Source organism: Primulina huaijiensis, chromosome 10 (genome assembly GCF_012295235.1).
Source record: "Primulina huaijiensis isolate GDHJ02 chromosome 10, ASM1229523v2, whole genome shotgun sequence".
Classification (NCBI taxonomy): Eukaryota; Viridiplantae; Streptophyta; class Magnoliopsida; order Lamiales; family Gesneriaceae; genus Primulina; species Primulina huaijiensis.
The window spans coordinates 19,362,742-19,379,108 of NC_133315.1; the positions used below are offsets into that span (position 1 = coordinate 19,362,742).

Sequence of the window (16,367 nt, forward strand, 5' to 3'; positions counted from 1 at the left end):
GTGATTTGTACAAATATGAAATTGAACTCTAATTATGAAAATAAATCACAATTGACAATTAACCAATAATCAAGACTTGATATTTTGATAATCAAGAAAGAATTGTGAATAGAGCTTGCGAGAAAATCGTGTGAAAAATATGAAGGAGATAGAGATATTTATAGGAGAAAAATCGAAAAAGAAATTGCAACGGTCAACCGACTGGTCTGGGTCGAACCAACGAGTCTGTCATTGATTTCCAATGCAATAATTTTTAAAAAAAAATCATTGTCCAACCTGCTGTGTCAGACCCAGCCGATCCGACGGATTGGACCCGACAGGTCACGGGTTTTTTTACCCATAGCCTTAAGCGGTTCCCGTCATGGTACTTGGTCAAGCTTATTGACCCGATTAACCAGTCCTTCGACCACGAACAGATTTCGTTTCGGGTCTGAGTCAGACTCGATCCTTGGCCAGATATAAATCTAAAAGCGGTGGACGAGGATATATATTAATAACGATATATTTAAATTTTATATTATATTAAATAAGAAAGAAGATCTAATCTATATTCTTAATGAGACAGGCACTGCCAAATATTTATTAATGACAATATATTTATTATATTATATTAAATAATGAATGTCTAATTTTTGACCTTATTTCATAATATTGTTGTCAATTATTAAAATATTACGGTTTATAAGTAATTTTGATATATGTATTATTTTTTAGATTTTTTTATTGTGTATTTATAATTAAAAACATGTCTAATACCGGTTCATGAGTACAACTCGTATCGGACTCGTCGGGTTTCAGGACGCTACAGGGTAGGGATAAAAATGAGACGGGTCGGGCAGTATCCAATTTTATTTTCGAAGCATGGATCCTAAGATTGGCTTAACTCATCCCAAACATATCTCCTCGTCCATCCCTTACTCAATGGTTTGCAATATAACGGAAAGCTTCTCTCGATATAATATAAAATGAGTAGGTCTCTTGTGAGACGGTCTCACGAATTTTTATCTGTGAGACAGGTCAACCCTACCGATATTTACAATAAAAAATAATACTCTTAACATAAAAAGTAATAATTTTTCATGGATGACCCAAATAAGAGATCCGTCTCACAAAATACGACCCGTGAGACCGTCTCACACAAGTTTTTGTCATTTAAAATATATCTCGCTATTTATATCTACGAGGATAATCTCACACATAAATAAAAATCCTTATTTTTGTCTAATTCCAATTGAGTCATGTGATTTGTTTATGATCTGAATTAGTATTTAGAACTTGATCAGATTTACAGAAAACGATTTCATAAATTACCTACTGAGATTCATAGGAACGTGCGAAGTGAGTCAGAACTTTAAATGATGAATGAAACAAAAATGGCATCAAATGGTGCATAAAAAAATACCAAATCAAACAGGATTATTATTACTTTCTTTAGCAAACATTCCTCTCACCCAATACTTCTTGGCGAACTCTAAGGCAATATCAAACAGGATTATTATTAGTTTCTTTGGCAAACATGATGGCTCGTTTACAAGGTGCGGGACTAACTCTATAGGAATTTTCTATATATTCCTTCACCACAACTTTCTTGTACCCGCCACGAGCATGCATCCCATCTTGCACAGGGACAATCTCGACTCCGGGCGGCGGAGTATAGAACAACGCAACTGAAAACCGGTCCACCTCCGACTGTGTGGCGGCCCGATGCCACGGGCTTTGCAGAATGCCATTGCTCATTATTTCCATCAAATCTCCAACATTTACCAGCAAAGTGTTGCACGGCCAGTGCACTGTAAACCATTGATCATCTTTGAATATCTGGAGACCATTTGAGGATTCAAATTGGGTTAGGAGAGTTAATGCACTTGCATCGCTATGCGCAGTTATGCCCAATGTTGAGGTAGGATCGGGGCTTGGTGGGTAGTAATTGATTCTAACATTGATTTCAGTTGATTCTTGATCGAAGTATTGGGAAAAGGCTAGTTTATCGACCGATAATGCTTCGGCCAGCGCTTGCAGCAGCTCGTCGAGTATTTTCCGAGCACCGTCGGCGTATTTCTCCATGGCCCATCTGCAATTGACAATATTACAGTGTCTTTTCAAAATTTTCATGAATATACTTTCTGTAAATGTTTCAAAATTTCAGATACCTGAAATTTGGCGGTTTGATGGGCCAGACAGCCAACCCGTCGGTGGCAGCTTTGGGAGCAACTTTCATGGCCAACCGATCGATCCAATCCAACACCTGATCCTCCGATTTCACAAAACTCCGGCCGTATCCCAAGTTATCGACGCTCATGTACGTTCCCACACTCCGCTTCTTCTCCTCAAACGGCAGCTCGAAGAAACCCCTCACCGACCGTTCCACGTCGCTCAAAACCAACCCATGATTTCCTATCAAAAACAAGCCCCAATCTCGGGCTTCTCGCACCAGTTTTTGAAGCTCTACAGCTCGAGAAGAGGAATCAGGACCGTCCCGGAGCCCGGCCATGTCTATTACCGCAGGAGTGAAAGTGCTGGTCGCGTTTTTGGTGGCACGGCGTTGGATGAATTGTTGGGGAAGGGATTTTATCCGGGCCAGATCCTGAACAACGGGTACTAAAATGCTTTGTCGGATCCCATTTTGGTCAGTGAATTTTGACTCGTGGTAGTTGAGCTTGCCAGTGTTTTCCATTATCGCAACAGTGGAGAAGCTTGAAGTTTCGCCACTCATATCATACCACCAATCATGATTATATATGATTTTTTTTAAAAAAAAAATAAATTTATGAAAATAATAGAAAAATGTATAACGTTATTTATAGAATAGGTCTCTTGTGAAACGATCTCACGAATCTTTACTGTGAGACGGGTCAAACCTACCGATATTCACAATAAAAGTAATACTCTTAGCATAAAAAATAATATTTTTTAATGGATGACCCAAATAAGAAATCCGTCTCACAAAATACGACATGTGAGACCGTCTCACACAAGTTTTTACCTTATTTATATATCTACTATTAAAATTGATTATATTCGATTGCAATAGCCACTAAATAAGACAATTTAACATTTTATAGCAACGTTTGATCAGACAATATCAAGAATTAAACCTAATTCAAACATTTGATACTTGATTTTTTATGATTGCTCAAGCTTCTTTTGTTGTTAACATCTATTTCCTTGAACTCACAAGCCCTGTCCTCATCAATCCTCCCCATTCTTCCCACTCCGGCACCGTAACTCCTCCCATCCACCCCCGAGTTCTTCCACACTAAATTTCCTTCGGAATCGACTTCCACCCTCGTGCCACCACCTTTTTTAGAAGAAACAGCCTGTCGAATGAGCTCCTGGAGATCTTGATCGTCATGACCATGCGATTCCGGTTTCGTCTTTGTAGATGTTTGAGGAATAGTACAATTTATGATGCCACCATTATCTAATCTAGAGCAATTACACATGTTGTCCATATAAAAGTGTTTTACTTTTTTCATGATGCTTGCATGCTTATTTTGCCTCTTCTTGTTGATCATGACCATATTTCAAGGGAAAAAGGATTTCGTTTGTAACAATTGAGATACTAAAAAGATTATAAAAAAAAAAAGGTATATAAATCGAGATATAGAGTGAATACAAAAGTTATGTGACAAAATGTGATTTATAGCTGGTGAAAAAATGACACTATGTGATGTTGTATAAATGGTAACTTGGTTTTGATAATTGATGTGTATTTTTTCTATGAAAATTTGATTTATACGGCAAATAATTGAAAAAGGCCAAATGAAAGGTCATTATTGATAATTGATGTGTATTTTTCTATGAAAATTTGATTTATATGGAAAATAATTGAAAAAGGCCAAGTGAAGGGTCATTATTTGCAAAAGTAACATTTATTATAATTTCGTAAGAGATTACCTATTTATATGCAAGCTAAATTTAAAACAATGGTCAAAAGACATAAATAATTTTATTTTAAAACTATAATACTATATATAATCTATTTGGAAAATATGACAATTTGAAAAAAATTTACAATTTTTCTTCTTAAAAAACATCACGAACAATGAAAATTAAGTTACTGAAATCTTGGAAGATTTTCATGAACAAGAATTTTTTTTACATAAAAACCAATAAAACACAAGCTATAAGTTAGCTCGTTCGATACCTACTATAACAATCATTCGGTGAGCATAAGCAACTCTTTCATCGTCATCCCTATCTCCATTAATATTGCCAAAACATGTAATAAGAGGCCAAGTATATCATATTGCCACCAATTTCTGCCAAAAAAACAATATAATAACATATATAGAACATGGATGATAACAACATAAGTTAATCTTACTAAAAAACATGATTTTCCATGATATCATGTCACTTCTATAAGAACATTCCGGTGCATTTGTGTACGAGAATCCAGTTCCAACAAGACAGTCTATGAATATAAATAAGTTAATATATATTATATTAAGAGTGTTTCTCTTCTTATTTCAATATTAATAGATCACGTAAATCTCTTATATTTTTATGAAAATAAACATACTTTGATGATTCCAAGACTAACATTTACCACATCATATTTGGAGAATTACTCCATATGTAACATAAAATAATCCTATTAATTACCGGCAATCTGAAATATATATATTAATTTATATTAAAAATATTAATTTTAATGAAAAAACATCGTGAATAAACGGCGTACTTCATTCCACCGTATGTATGTCTATTCTTTATTAATTTATATTAAAAACATTAATTTTTAAATATAGATCGAATTGACTCGTTTTACAAAAACAGATCGTCTCACAAGAAAACTACATCTTACAAAATAAAGACAACTCTCCAACGTAAAATCATATATTGATCTCTTTCAAATACATTGCAACAAAATTTTCTGAAAATACAGAAAATATAAGCCTATTGACCTCAAGATTTCTTGACATTTAAAGAGTGATAAAGTTCCATCTTGTGTCTGTATGCAAGTTGTAGTTCACGATTCACTTGCAGCCTACTTCTTTAGACAATTTTTTTTTTTTTTGGGTTCTATTTTAAATATATAATTTATAATTTTTAAACATTTTGTTCGATCAAAATAGTGACAGAGTATTGTTTAAAAACATTATATTTGAATTTGAACTATTTTTTCTAATCGATTTTTTGTGTCAAACTCAAACACATTCGAGACATTTTTATTTGAGCCTATGAATAGTACCATGCCATTCCAATTGTACCAACGCTTTTTATTTTTCTATTTAATTTATTGTTTCAAAACAATTTAAATAGTTTACGTAGTTATATTACAAAAACAAGAAATTAAGAAAACAAGAAACGAAAAAAGGAACTTTTAGTATATAACTTCAACCTTTCTTCTAAAAGTAAAATATATGCTTTGAAATTTCACACAAAGATTATGACAAATCCATTTATTATTTTTATTGAACTCAATAATGATAAAAAAAAATTCGATAAAAAGACAACAATATATTATTACAATATGAATTAGGAAGCAATGGAAAAACAGAAACCCTCATATGATCTCTACAGTGGAAACAAAGAGAACCATCTCTTTGCCATGGCAAAGCATTGTTCCGGCATGTATTCTGGGGCTACATGACTTGCGCCCTGCATAACACGATACAAACAACATCAAATTATATTTTTATCCTCTTCATGTGCTTACCAAAACTAGTCGTGAAGTCGACTTTTTCTTGCCTTCACAGTGACAAATGTGAGAGAGGCCAGATCACTTTTCTTGTATTTCTCTGTGTATCTACGAGGATAAGATCATAGAATTAAATTAAATCAAGAGTCTACATATTCCGTGACATTCGAATGATTAAAACACCACCAGTGAAGGATGTAAGGGTAAACATACAATTAACCAAGTCTCAAAGGGTGTTATTATAACATATATGAACCATGTATCAAGTGTTGTCATTGTAATTATTTCAATTTCAAGAAACGTTTATTAAAGAATATTTAGGCCAGATAAGAATCGAAAACCAACCCTGCAACTTGGCCATCAACGGTCCATGGCCTCCATTCATCTTCGATGGTTAGATTGAGACTGTGGATCCATTTTAGAGTACTCGTGTAGGGCACCGTTAAGTCATGATCTCCACTGGAAACGAGAATTACATAGTTACAAACAGTCAAACACCATAGAAAATGTGAGCTGGTTAAGCACCTATAGACCAAAGCTTCATATCCTTTGTCAAGTAGAAGTTGATGGTGTGGGAGTACACTTTCTACATCATATTCGTACAATAAGCTCCTATTACATCTTTTCCAGTCATCTTTAATCATTCCCTGGTCATTCATTCGCATTCAAATTTATGTTAACGATCTATACAAGAGCAGATACTTCTTCATGTTTTTCAAAGTATGTTAATGTACGATTGTACCTTTCTGACATAAAGAGCTTCTTGTACCGACGGATCATTTGCCCAGACATAAGATGCCACGTGATTCTCAAGCTGCAATTAAAATTACTTTATACATGGGAAATTAATATCAGAAGGTTTTATTGGGAAATTGGATTGCTATATATGTGAACTAGTAAGAACATATGATTTTACAAGGCACCACTGGTCCTCTTGTTTGGACATGAGAAGGAAGTCGATGGGGTCGTTTTCTATGATCATTCGCCTCTCTGTAAATTCATCACCATTTGGAGGTGAAAGTGTACACTTTGGTAGCAAAATATGATTCAAATTTATATTGTCAGTGCACTGCAATAAAACAAGTGAATTATTGTAAGAGATGCTAAATTGCAAAAAATAATAAATCAGAAGAAAATATAATCTTCACCTGATCGATGAGTTGAAGAACATCAAGGCATTCATAATTATTTGGGTCCGGATTTAGATATTCCCCCTTGCAGCTACTCATTGCTCGCTGAATATTTCCAAGTTACCCGTGACGATGTTTGGATACATCCAACAAATTACTTAGCACTATAGGGATATTTAAACATTTTACAACCTCTTAAAGATTATTGTAATGTCAATCTGGAGGTTGAATGAAGGTTTTTCTGTTTGTCAATCAAGTCCATATAATGTTCTCAAGTCAACAAATCTTGTAAGAATGCATAATAACCAAACAATGATCCGATCACCATAACTACATGTGATCATCAAAGATCTAGATGTGTCCTGACCTTACAATCAACTATCCTTTAAACCACAAAAACATAACCCTAGTAGAGCAAAGCAGTCCAGAACAAATTTTAGCTCCCTCCCTTTTAAGTTTCTCGTTGAGAGATATCTAGATGATAGAGAAGTTGGAATATAAAACTACCTCATAATATTCATCTGATATGAGTGCCACTCGGTGAGCATAAGGAATCCTCTCATTAAAATACTGTACTTGATCAATTGGTGCATTTCCCGTAACGTATCCCTGGTTCATATTTCCAGCATTGTTAATATGTCAATTCTACCTTAAAATTTCTTACAAGAAAACAAGACTAACATCAAGAAAAAGTTCCAAGGATATCAGTTACTTTGAGGCGTATTCTAGGCTGAAGTCCTGCTTCATTTCCTACAGTTTCAACATAAGTTGAATCAGGAAAGAAAATCAAATTAAATTAAATCCAATCCAATCATCAATTGTCAAATAATTAAAGCATCACTCTTACATGATACCTTTTACTATTTCTAAAGCAATCATGGGCACAGCTTTGCCTCCATAAGAGTGACCGCCAACATAGAGGCGATTTTTAATAAACGAAGGATGATTCAACAACCACTGCAATTTTTAATCTTAGCATCAAATCAATAATAAGTGCACGATAAAAATGCAAACAAACATTCTTGGCATCTCCCTTAAATAGTTTTTCCAAGAAACAATAGCATGGATGGTAATGGCCTAAGCAACATTAAGGTTACCTTCCTCAAAAACATGTAATGATCCCACGTTGATTTGGTGTCGGAGGAAGTGAAGACCTGCGATGTATTTATATAGGAGAATCCAGTTCCAACGGGGGCGTCTATGAATATAATGCTGGCGAACTGAAACCAAATCATGCAACAGCATATGATCATTAGATAGGTGATTAAAACACGGAGATTTGAAGCAAGAACACAGATGAATGAAGGGTATTAGATGTTTAAACCTTTGTCCATGAATATGGATTGTATACTAAATCAGGTAAGCTTCCATTAAAGGTTGAAATATCAAAAGTCAAGGGACCTGCACGCACATACGCACAATCAAAAACCAATCAGACCATAATATGTTCGGGTTATTTAGCTGTTGTCATAACTCATATTATTGGTTATTTTAAAATTTTAAAAACAAAATTTATTCAGTTGAAGGCAAGGACGAGCGTCGTTACCGATTTCATACACGAGGGCGGAAAACCCAGAGCATCCGGGTCCACCCATAGTCCAAAACAAAAGCGGATCCTTATTCGGGTCTCCTTCAGACTCTACGAAGTAATAAAACAACTGACGTTCTCCATTTTCGCCCAAGCTAATATACCTGAAGTTAAGGGATGCCAAATCCTAAGGCATTTGAAAGCTAAATTCCTTCTTCCAATCAAAAAGGCATTTCGGTAAAAGTAAAATTTTATATATTCAAATAATTTTCAGAAATGACGATACATATTTGAAATCGAACTAGTGGTGCAAATTCAGACAATGCTTCTTTAATTTAACAGTTCTTTTGGTTGTGTAATTGCGAGCTGGAAGTTGCCAAAAAGAACTGCGAAATAAATATGATCGAATGAACTCACCCGGTTTCGAGTTTGAAAGGCAAAGTACCCGGATAGCCCGGCAAAGTCTTGATAATATTCGAATCTGCGGCGGAGGCGGAGGCGTAGGCGTAGGCGAGGATGAACAAGAAAAGAGCATTGAAATTCAAGCGTAGTTTCGAACTAACGTATTCCGCCATGCCTTTTTGCTCGGTGGCGGAACAAGCTTCGCAGTATGTTCCGTTGTTCACCAAGTTAGATTTATATTTCTGATTTTCTTGAAATCTTATCGTTTTGGTTAATGATGGTGGGCCATCGATTTTCAGTGAAGTCAATTGTGACTTTAAGAAAATACATATAATTGATCCATGAGAGGAGACCGGGCTTTAGCCTACTGATCTCACTCATCGGCTTAAGCTGGTTTCGTTCGATGTTCATTCTTAAAGTGTGTTGTGATCAAAAAAAATAATTGATCCATGTATGTTAGATTTTAGTTCAAATAATTAAACTTAAATCAATATTAAATGACCCTACTTCCCGAATAAACAGATCAATGGCCTCGACAAGTATAGAAAACTATTTTAACATCCTCCAATTATAACTTTTCAAGGAGCTAAACAATTAAAATATCACTGATTTACAAAATAATCTAAATGATGATTGAATTTCACTGACTATTCTAAAAAAAAATTGATCTCTCTACACAACTGATCTCATACTAAATCAGTCAGGTTTTTCAAGTCTAAATGAATTCACAATAGTCGGACTCTGAAGAATTCATTAATATGTTAAAATTACATTCTTAAGTCTGACTAATTAAATCAGATGCATATTCTCTTCACATAACAACATTTAAAAACGTTAAGTATTTGTAAACTAACAGAAAAAAGTGTATCTGATCGTATTGAATGAGAATGATTAGTTAGCAAAGGTGTTACGCTAGATGCTCCCAGCTCCTGAAATCCATGAGAAGGAACAAGAGGAAATCATGAATGAAACCAAAGGATACACATATATGATGAATATTACAATCACGAACAACTGAAAATCCACCGTGCATTTCTCCACAAGTCAATCAGCTCGGCCTCGATCCCTTCAAAGTGCCTTGACATTAACAAGATAGACAAGTCATATAACCTAAACATGTGATTCATCAAGGATCAAACTTTTTCAACACACCAAAAGCTGCAAAAACATGCCACTGTGTTGTTATAGGGGAAACCAATTTTGGGTCCTCCAGTGCTTCAAACTCTACCCCTCCTCGTTTAATATCCTTTAATGAACCCTTCAATCAGTCGTCCCTTTCCATCAAATAGCTCTACCCTTGGAATACACATATTTTCATTATAAAAATCACATACAGCTGTGCCGTTGCAGAACTTATGCATAAAATAAAAAAAAATAATAAACAGGCATAATGGTTGTAGTATCAAATCATGGGAAAAGGCTACATTCTGATAAATCTTATCGCTAACAGTCCTAAACTCCAAATGAAGAATCGAGTGGCTGGAAAATCAGTGTGTGTGAGCATGTATTCTATCAGAACTACGTCCCCCAATCAATGCATTCATCATTTGGCTCGGCATATATACGCATTTTGATTTTTTAATTCGAAGTTTCAACAAAGAATCTGTAATGCTATGTTTGTGGTTGCTACAGAGCTTATGCACACTATTATTACACTAGAAAAGACTGTATATATGGGCTGGTCGGAACTAAGCAGGTAAATGGCTCTCGTGAAGCAATTGCCTTCTTCAGTACATTTTTGAATTTCACTTACAAGGACACGGAAGTATGCATTATTTATGAACCACAATAAAATTCATACCTATCATTGATGTTTAATTAACCTGAGAACTTTAGTCATGTGCCAGAATTCGTCCCCTTCCACACGCACAAACCCACCCAGCAAACTAACACAAACCCTTGAAAAGCAAGTTCCTCAAATACATTGCAACAATATTTTCTGAAAACACAGAAAATATAAGCCTATTGACCTCAAGATTTCTTGAAATTTACAGAGTGATAAAGTTGATCTTGTGCAAGTTGTAGTTCACGATTCCCTTGCAGCCTAATTTCTAATTTTTAAACATTTTGTTCGATCAAAATATTGACAAAGTACTGTCTAAAAACATTATATTTGAATTTGAACTATTTTTTCTAATCGATTTTTGTGTCAAACTAAAACACATTCGAGACATTGTTATTTGAGCCTATGAATAGTACCGTGCCATTCCAATTGCACCAATGCTTTTTATTTTTCTATTTAATTTATTGTTTCAAAACAATTTAAATAGTTTACTAAGTTATAATTTTATAACTATTTAAATAAAGGTTTTAATTAGTTAGATAATGATATTTTTATTAAAAAAAAAAGGAGTTAACTTGTAAAATAAGCCGACTTTGATTATGATATGATGTTAGAATTTTCGTAATTTTAAAATCTCTTACAAAAACAAGAAATTAAGAAAACAGGAAACGAAATGTGGAACTTTTAGTGCATAACTTCAACCTTTCTTCTAAAAGTAAAATATATTCTTTGAAATTTCACACAAAGATTATGACAAATCCATCTATTATATTTATTGAACTGAATAATGATAAAAAAATTCAATAAAAAGACAACAATAATTATTACAATATGAATTAGGAAGCAGTGGAAAAACAGAAACCCTCATATGATCTCTACAGTGGTAACAAAGAGAACCATCTCTTTGCCATGGCAAAGCATTGTTCCGGCATGTATTCCGGGGCTGCATGACCTGCGCCCTGCATAACACGATACGAACAACATCAAATTACATTTTTACCCTCTTCACGTGCTTACCAAAACGAGGCATGAAGTCGACTTTTTCTTGCCTTCACAGTGGCAAATGTGAGAGAGACCAGATCACTTTGCTTGTATTTCTCTGTGTATCTACGAGGATAAGATCATAGAATTAAATTAAATCCAGAGTCTACATATTCAATTTCAAGAAACGTTTATTAAAGAATATGTAGGCCAGATAAGAATCGAAAACCAACCCTGCAACTTGGCCATCAACGGTCCATGGCCTCCATTCATCTTCGATGGTTAGATTGAGACTGTGGATCCATTTTAGAGTACTCGTGTAGGGAACCAAGAAGTCATGATCTCCACTGGAAGCGAGAAATACATAGTTACAAACAGTCAAACACCATAGAAAATGTGAGCTGGTTAAGCACCTATAGACCAAAGCTTCATATCCTTTGTCAAGTAGAAGTTGATGGTGTGGGAGGGCACTTTCTACATCATATTCGTACAATAAGCTCCTATTACATCTTTTCCAGTAATCTTTAATCATTCCCTGGTCATGCATGCACATTCAAATTTATGTTAACGATCTATACAAGAGCAGATACTTCTTCATTCTTGTATGTTAATGTACGAATGTACCTTTCTGACATAAAGAGCTTCTTGTACGGACGGATCATTTGCCCAGACATAAGATGTCACGTGATTATCAAGCTGCAATTAAGATTATTTTGCACTTCAGAAATCCATATCAGAAGGTTTACGGGGAAGTTGGATCGCTATATATGTGGTCTAGTAAGAACAGATGATTTTACAAGGCACCATGGGTCCTCTTGTTTGGACATGAGAAGGAAGTCGATGGGGTCGTTTTCTATGATCATTTGCCTCTCAGTAAAATCATCACCTTTTGGAGGTGACAGTTCACACTTTGGTACCAAAATATGCTTCTTATTTATATTGTCAGTGCACTGCAATAAAACAAGTGAATTATTGTAAGAGCAGCTAAATTGCTAAAAATAATAAATCAGAAGAAATTGTAATCTTCACCTGATCGATGAGTTGAAGAACATGAAGGCATTCATAATTATTTGGGTCCGGATTTAGATAATCCCCGTTGCAGCTATTTTTTGCTCGCTGAAACCAAGTTACCCGTAACGATGTTTGGATATATCCAATGAATTACTTAGTACTAGAGGGGTATTTAGCCGAGGTTTTTTCTAAAATATTTTACCACCTATTAAAGATTATTGTAATATCATTCTGGAGATTGAATGAAGGACGTTGCTGTTTGTCAATCAAGTCTATACAATGTTCTCAAGCCAACAAATCTTGTCAGAATGCAGAATAAGCTAACATTGATCCAATCACCAAAACTGCAAAGATCTACCGGTGTATCAATTTGTTAACCTACATTTATATAGGTAACTCAAGTTTTACTTTCACAATCGATGTGTCCTGACATTACAATCAACCATCCTTTAAACCACAAAAACATACTCTGAGTAGAGTAAAGCAGTCCAGAACAAATTTTACCTCCCCCCTTTTTAATTTTCTCGTCGAGAGAGAAGTTGGAATAATAAACTACCTCATAATATTCATCTGATATGAGTGCCATGCGGTGAGCATAAGGAATCCACTCATTAAAATGATGTTCTTGATCTATTGGTGAATTTCCAGTAAGGTATCCCTGTTTCATTTTTCCAAAGTCGTTAATATGTCAATTCTACCTTAAAATTTCATATAAGAAAACAAGAATATCATCAAGAAAAAGTTCCATGGATATCAGTTACTTTGAGGCGTATTCTAGGATGAAGTCCTGCTTCATTTCCTACAGTTGCAACATAAGTTGAATCAGGAAAGAGAATCAAATTAAAGTCAATCCAATCATCAATTATATCATACCTTTCACTATTTCTAATGCAACCATGGGCACAACTTTGCCTCCATAAGAATCGCCGCCAACATAGAGGCGATTTTTAGTAAACGAAGGGTGATTCAACAACCACTGCAATTTTCATCTTAGCATCAAATCCACGATAAAAACACAAACATACATAAAACAATAGCATGGATGGTAATGACCTAAGCAACATTAAGGTTACCTTCCTCAAAAACATGTAATGATCCCACGTTGATTTGGTGTCGGAGGAAGTGTAGACCTGCGATGTATTTATATAGGAGAATCCAGTTCCAACGGGGGCGTCTATGAATATAATGCTGGCGAACTGAAACCATATCATGCAACAGCATATGATCATTACATAGGTGATTAAAACACAGAGTTTTGAAGCAAGAACACAGATGAATGAAGGGTATTAGATGTTTAAACCTTTGTCCATGAATATGGATTGTATACTAGATCAGGTAAGCTTCCATTAAAGGTTGAAATATCAAAAGTCAAGGGACCTGCACATACCCACAATCAAAAACCAATCAGATCATAATATGTTTGGGTTATTTAGCTGTTGTCATAACTCATATTATTGGTTATTTTAAAATTTTAAAAACAAAATTTATTCAGTTGAAGGCAAGGACGAGCGTCGTTACCGATTTCATACACGAGGGCGGAAAACCCAGAGCACCCGGGTCCACCAATAATCCAAAACAAAAGCGGATCCTTATTCGGGTCTCCTTCAGACTCTACGAAGTAATAAAACAACTGACGTTCTCCATTTTCGCCCAAGCTAATATACCTGAAATTAAGGGATGCCAAATCCTAAGGCATTTGAAAGCTAAACTCTTTGTTCCAATCAAATAAACATTTCGGTGGAAGTAAAATTTTATATATTCTAATAATTTTCAGAAATGACGATACAGATTTGAAATCGAACTGGTGGTGCAAATTCAGACAATGCTTCTGTAATTTAACAGAGCTTTTGGTTGTGTGATTGCGAGGTGGAAGTTGCCAAAAAGAACTGCGAAACAAATATGATAATCAAATCAACTCACCCGGTTTCGAGCTTGAAAGGCAAAGTACCCGGATAGCCCGGCAAGGTCTTGATAATATTCGAATCTGCGGCTGCGTAGGTGAGGATGAACAAGAAAATAGCATTGAAATTCAAGCGTAGTTTCGAACTCACGTATCCCGCCATGCCAGTTTGCTCGGTGGCAGTGCTGTTCACCAGTTATTTTCCTGTTAACCCAAGAGCTGGTGCTAATGCCAGAGCAGTTCCCTAATAGCCAAATATATATTTTTTATAAATAAAATAAAATATTGCGACATGCAAGCCATAATTTTTTATTCGAATCTACTCCCACAACTATAGAATTACAAATTTAAAATTGAATTTATCTTATTTTTTAGAATTTTGAAAAAAAAATCGAAGAAAATCTGAAACGACAGCAACATTTTAAATATTATTATATTATATAACGTGTAGACTTTTCCCTTCAAATGAAGTTATTTATTGTCTAGACCACCGCCGACCGTTGTTGTCGACCACCCCCTCCTCCTGTCGGCCGACCATCGGCCGATAGCCGGACCGACAATCACAATTTTGTCAATTCATCAAAAAATTATTAAGTATCTCATTCTTAACCATCATATCAAACATAATATTATTTATTATTATATATTATATTTCTAATCCAATCATTTTTTTATCATTTCTCTCTTAATCATTTCATTGTTTTATCCTCCAACCAAACGTAGCCTAAAAGTACAATTAAAATATCGTACAACGATATTTACAACAATTTTATGGTGATATCATGTTATTATATCTTGATATTTTGTTATTATTTCATGAGATTTTGTATTGAATTTATAGTGAGATTTTGATAAATAGAATTTTTGTATTGAATTTTTTGTGTTGTAAGAATTGTTGTATAAATTTAGTTGTACATGTAGCACTAATCCAGAATTTAGTAATATGAATTCAATTTTTGTGGCTTGCAGCTATCATGATATTTAGTATTCTATTTTTCTTACTACACGCGTAAGTTTATATGTATCATACTATATCATTAAATTTGATATCCCTATATTGATTATTTTTTATCTTCAAATTTTTTTTCAAATACCCTTTCCCAAAGCACAATTATTTTTAAAAAAAACATTACAAAATTTAAAAAACACTTGCTTAGTCTAATTTATTTTTTATGTATAATTTTAAAAAAAAGGTCTTTAATATAGTTTTTTTTTTTTAAAAAAGAAAGGAATATGTTTTTTTAAAAAACAACTTCAAAGTATATAACCAAATAGAGGTGGGCTAGTGTAGGTTTTTAAGTTTAGGTGTGGTTCGGGTCGGGTATCCGATTTAGTCGAGTAGTGTTTTTATTACCCAAACCCGCCCGAATCTAGTGACTACCCGAGTAGTTCGGGTTCTGGTATTTGACTTTTTTTTTTTTGAGAAAAACTTATATTTTCTAATTTTGTAGCTACAAAATAATATATCAAGAAATAATAAGCTTGTCAAAATAATCATTTCCGTTCTCTGTGATTTGTGAAACAATTACATAATCACTTTATGAATTTTTTTTTTTCAAAATATAATTGGATATTTTCAAATCTTCAATATATAAAGTGTGAACTTTAGTATCGCAAATTAAATTTAAAAAATTTTCATATAAAAATTGAAATCATCATAAAATGGACAATATCAAGTATAATGGAGATAATAATAATGAATTAGAAAATATTTCCGATTAACATCCTAAACTCCAGCAATTCATAGATCTATTTCAACTTTCACCATCTATTTTTTATTAAAAAAATTAAATAAAAAGTTTTGTTTTCAAGTACCCAATTGGGAATTTTGGGTAAACATTTTCTGTCCCGATCCGACTAAATAAATTCGAGTTGAGATATATCTATTTTTTATATAAAAAACAAATAAATAAAAAATCGAGTCTTGTGGTAAATATTTTATACCCGAACCGATCCGACAAAATATAATCGGATTCAGGTACTAC

General features: G+C 34.1%; 3 protein-coding genes across 4 annotated transcripts; all 3 read right to left on the reverse strand.

Annotated features, from left to right (window-relative positions):
* Window positions 1-1,480: 1,480 nt before the first annotated feature.
* On the reverse strand, window positions 1,481-2,724 carry LOC140985523 (protein LATERAL BRANCHING OXIDOREDUCTASE 1-like). 2 transcript variants are annotated; one of them, XM_073453356.1, is made up of 2 exons: window positions 2,151-2,724; window positions 1,481-2,095 (listed from the first exon to the last, which is right to left on the reverse strand). In XM_073453356.1, exons 1-2 carry the CDS (start codon window positions 2,711-2,713, stop codon window positions 1,483-1,485), a joined length of 1,176 nt encoding a protein of 391 aa, XP_073309457.1. In that variant the 5' UTR covers window positions 2,714-2,724; the 3' UTR covers window positions 1,481-1,482. The 2 variants fall into 2 exon arrangements, with proteins under 2 accessions (XP_073309457.1, XP_073309458.1); XM_073453357.1 differs by having other exon boundaries at window positions 1,481-2,071; window positions 2,151-2,723.
* Window positions 2,725-5,322: 2,598 nt separating this feature from the next.
* On the reverse strand, window positions 5,323-8,973 carry LOC140986042 (serine carboxypeptidase-like 7). Its single transcript, XM_073453992.1, has 14 exons — window positions 8,723-8,973; window positions 8,324-8,469; window positions 8,102-8,178; window positions 7,875-7,997; window positions 7,632-7,734; window positions 7,490-7,527; window positions 7,285-7,386; window positions 6,796-6,882; window positions 6,564-6,716; window positions 6,390-6,461; window positions 6,173-6,294; window positions 5,993-6,106; window positions 5,698-5,755; window positions 5,323-5,607 (listed from the first exon to the last, which is right to left on the reverse strand). The coding sequence occupies exons 1-14, from the start codon at window positions 8,878-8,880 to the stop codon at window positions 5,524-5,526; spliced, it is 1,437 nt and encodes a 478-aa protein (XP_073310093.1). The 5' UTR covers window positions 8,881-8,973; the 3' UTR covers window positions 5,323-5,523.
* A 2,265-nt stretch (window positions 8,974-11,238) lies between these two features.
* On the reverse strand, window positions 11,239-14,627 carry LOC140986044 (serine carboxypeptidase-like 11). The gene is made up of 14 exons (XM_073453994.1): window positions 14,403-14,627; window positions 14,001-14,146; window positions 13,783-13,859; window positions 13,556-13,678; window positions 13,356-13,458; window positions 13,244-13,281; window positions 13,039-13,140; window positions 12,501-12,587; window positions 12,269-12,421; window positions 12,096-12,167; window positions 11,885-12,006; window positions 11,705-11,818; window positions 11,540-11,597; window positions 11,239-11,449 (listed from the first exon to the last, which is right to left on the reverse strand). Exons 1-14 carry the CDS (start codon window positions 14,543-14,545, stop codon window positions 11,366-11,368), a joined length of 1,422 nt encoding a protein of 473 aa, XP_073310095.1. The 5' UTR covers window positions 14,546-14,627; the 3' UTR covers window positions 11,239-11,365.
* Window positions 14,628-16,367: the final 1,740 nt, after the last annotated feature.

Bases quoted from the DNA above. Each gene is read 5' to 3' on its own strand.
- LOC140985523 (XM_073453356.1), bottom strand. From the start codon at position 2,713: ATGAGTGGCGAAACTTCAAGCTTCTCCACTGTTGCGATAATGGAAAAC. The intron at 2,096-2,150 runs GTATCTGAAATT...AATTTTGAAAAG, and splicing joins ATCAAACCGCCAAATTTCAG to ACACTGTAATATTGTCAATT.
- LOC140986044 (XM_073453994.1), bottom strand. From the start codon at position 14,545: ATGGCGGGATACGTGAGTTCGAAACTACGCTTGAATTTCAATGCTATT. The intron at 12,422-12,500 runs GTGAAGATTACA...GTTTTATTGCAG, and splicing joins TTCTTCAACTCATCGATCAG to TGCACTGACAATATAAATAA. The intron at 11,819-11,884 runs GTGCTTAACCAG...TCTCGCTTCCAG, and splicing joins TATGAAGCTTTGGTCTATAG to TGGAGATCATGACTTCTTGG.
- LOC140986042 (XM_073453992.1), bottom strand. From the start codon at position 8,880: ATGGCGGAATACGTTAGTTCGAAACTACGCTTGAATTTCAATGCTCTT. The intron at 8,179-8,323 runs GTAACGACGCTC...ATGTGCGTGCAG, and splicing joins CGCCCTCGTGTATGAAATCG to GTCCCTTGACTTTTGATATT. The intron at 7,998-8,101 runs GTTTAAACATCT...ATTTGGTTTCAG, and splicing joins ATCCATATTCATGGACAAAG to TTCGCCAGCATTATATTCAT.